We start from the raw sequence: 2,749 nt of genomic DNA, 5'->3' as shown, positions 1-2,749 counted from the left end.
CCCCGCCGGCCCCACCCGCCGGCCGCGGGGCGCGCCCGCCATGTCCTACCCGCAGTTTGGGTACCCCTACTCCTCGGCACCCCAGGTAAGGGGACCCCGCGAGGGCCACCGGGGCGACGCCACACTGGCGGGGCTGGCTGGAGGCCCACGGTCCGTCGTTCCCCCAAGGCCTGTGCTGCGCCCCTGGCGTCCGCCTCCGGGGGCCAGCTGAGCCTCGGGAGCGCAGGGGAGCGCTGGGCGGCTCTGGAACCCCCAGCCGCATTTCCTGCTTCGCTCTGCCCCGCCCCCACCGCCCCAGGCTCGGAGGCTGTGCCCCCAGGCCGCGGGAGGCGTGGACACCCCAGGGCTGGGCAGCGAGGCCCCAAGCGGCTCCAGGCTGCAGGCAGGCGCGGAAATGCTAGCGCAGTGGGGCCTCACGGGGAGCCCCCAGGAGTGGAGCCGCGCAGGGTGTGGGGGGCCTGAGCCCCAGCCGCGCGCCCCGCCCTTCCTCGCCCCCCTTGCCCCCCCAGTTCCTGATGACCACCAACTCCCTGAGCACGTGCTGCGAGTCCGGTGGCCGCACGCTGGCCGACTCGGGGCCCGCCGCCCCCGCCCAGGCGCCGGTCTACTGCCCGGTCTACGAGAGCCGGCTGCTGGCCACGGCGCGCCACGAGCTCAACTCGGCCGCGGCGCTCGGCGTCTACGGGGCCCCCTACGGCGGCTCGCAGGGCTACGGCAACTACGTGACCTACGGCTCCGAGGCGTCCGCCTTCTACTCGCTGGTGAGCGGGAGCCGCTCCCCAAACCCGCGGAGGGGGGCGGTGCGGGCGGCACCCCACGGCCCGCGCCCTGCCTCCTCCGGTTCCCCCCACTCTGCTGCTGGCGGCGGGAGGGGCGGGAGGGGCGGCCCGCTGGGACTTGAAGGTTTCGGAGGGCGACGAGGCCCAGGCCGTGGGGCTTCTGCTGCCCTGGGCCAGCCGGCCCAGCCCTCCCAGGGCCCAGCCCCGGCCCCAGCCCCCTCCCAGCCCTGGAACTTCCCCTCCCGACCTTCCTGCTCCCCCTCCCCACCGTCCCGGCTTCCTCCCCACCTGGCTCCTCCCGCTTCTCTCCTCCCGCCCCCACCCAGTCCCGTTCCCTGCCCAAAGCCCCCCTCCTCCTTCCAGTCCCCAGCCCAAGTCCCACCCCCTCCACCCTCCTCCCGGACTCTCCCGTCCAGGAGCTCCGGGCTGCCAGGCAGGTGAAGGTGGGGGCAGGGGTGGGGCTGCCCCTACCTCTGGCACCCTGGCCCCAGGCTCCTGCGCTCCCACAGAACAGCTTCGAGGCCAAGGAGGCAGCGGGGTCCGCCCACACCGGCCTGGCGCCCGCGGCGGCCACTGCCTACTACCCGTATGAGCCTGCGCTGGGCCAGTACCCCTACGACAGGTGAGGCCCCAGCCCCCCACTGCCAGTGGCTGAGAGGCTGCACCGGAGCAGCGACTGCCGGCTCCTGAGCGAGCCCTGGCGCCTCTGCAGCTCCTGTGTGTGGCTGGGGGGTGGCTCTCCCTGGGGGCTCCAAGGGCCCCCCACCGCAGGAGCAGGCCTCCAGCCAGGCCTCCCTCCCCACAGGGTGGGGCGTCAGCATCGTCCAGAGGACCCTGGCGGAGGGACGTGTCACCCGTGTACGCAGAAGGTGCCCCGGCCCCTCCCAGGACACTGGCCGTGGCTGCTCCCTGGGGGGCTGGCGGGGCGGCTCTGATCTTGAGACTGAGAAAGTGGGAGATGCCCAGTAGGGGGTCGGGAGCCGTCCAGGGGGAGAGGCCTGCGGCCTCGCTCCTGCTCCGTCCCGGCCGGGCGGCCCAGGCCCCGCTCCTGGACCCAGAGCCTGGTCAGGGCCAGGAGGACAGCGGGTCTGGGCCGGACCTGGGTCGCACCCAGGGCGGCCGACTGGAGCCGCCCGGCCGGGAAGCGAGGCCGAGGCCATCGGCCTGGGCCCCGGCCCCGCCCCACTGCCCAGCCTGTCCCCAGGTACGGGACCATGGACAGCGGCACGCGGCGCAAGAATGCCACGCGGGAGACCACCAGCACGCTCAAGGCCTGGCTGCAGGAGCACCGCAAGAACCCCTACCCCACCAAGGGCGAGAAGATCATGCTGGCCATCATCACCAAGATGACCCTCACGCAGGTGTCCACCTGGTTCGCCAACGCCCGCCGGCGCCTCAAGAAGGAGAACAAGGTGACCTGGGCCCCAAGGAACAAGTGCGCAGAGGAGAAGCGGCCCTTCGGGGAGGGCGAGGAAGAGGAAGGGGCCGAGGAGGAGGCCCGGGAGGAGCCCCTGAGCGGCGCCACGCACGAAGGTGGGTTGGGAGGGCCGGCCACCTGCGCCCCGCCCCCGAAGCGGCCGGAGCCCTGTGCCCTGTGTGGGGGCGCCCACGCTGTGGCGCTAGCGGCAGCCCCAGACCCCAGGCCTGAGCTGAGGCTGGGGCAGCTGCCTGTCTCTGCACAATCCAGAGCCTGGGGGGCGGGGGGCATAACTGGGGCTCCCTGAGCACGCCAAGGCCATAGGCTCCGGTCACCGGTTCCCTGACCCACTGGATGCACTTTCTCGCTCGGCAGAGGCATCCGGCGAAGAGGAGAAGGAGCTAGAGCTCAGTGACTTGGAGGACTTGGGCGCCCTGGGGGCGGAGCCCCCCGAGTGTGAGCTGAAGCCCCCTTGCCAGCCCCTGCGCAGCAGCCTGGACAGCCTGGAGCGGGGCCCCGGCGGCCCCGGCAGGGAGACCTCGGCTGCCCTCCC

At 73.6% G+C, this 2,749-nt stretch overlaps 1 protein-coding gene across 1 annotated transcript in view; it reads left to right on the top strand.

Moving 5' to 3' along the window:
* The first annotated feature begins 7 nt into the window (after positions 1-7).
* Positions 8-2,749, top strand: part of IRX4 (iroquois homeobox 4) — a 40,033-nt gene continuing 37,291 nt past the window's right edge. Inside the window, exons 1-5 of the mRNA XM_012721732.1 lie at positions 8-85; positions 510-761; positions 1,289-1,401; positions 1,984-2,312; positions 2,572-2,724. Coding sequence (XP_012577186.1) covers positions 41-85; positions 510-761; positions 1,289-1,401; positions 1,984-2,312; positions 2,572-2,724 — 892 coding nt within the window. The 5' untranslated portion in view covers positions 8-40. The remainder of the gene's footprint in view (positions 86-509; positions 762-1,288; positions 1,402-1,983; positions 2,313-2,571; positions 2,725-2,749) is intronic.

The sequence above is a fragment of the Condylura cristata genome, unplaced genomic scaffold (genome assembly GCF_000260355.1).
Source record: "Condylura cristata isolate star-nosed mole 26May11 unplaced genomic scaffold, ConCri1.0 scaffold00007, whole genome shotgun sequence".
Classification (NCBI taxonomy): Eukaryota; Metazoa; Chordata; class Mammalia; order Eulipotyphla; family Talpidae; genus Condylura; species Condylura cristata.
Note: the sequence above shows the minus strand (reverse complement) of the source record. Positions and strands in the feature narration are given on the sequence as shown.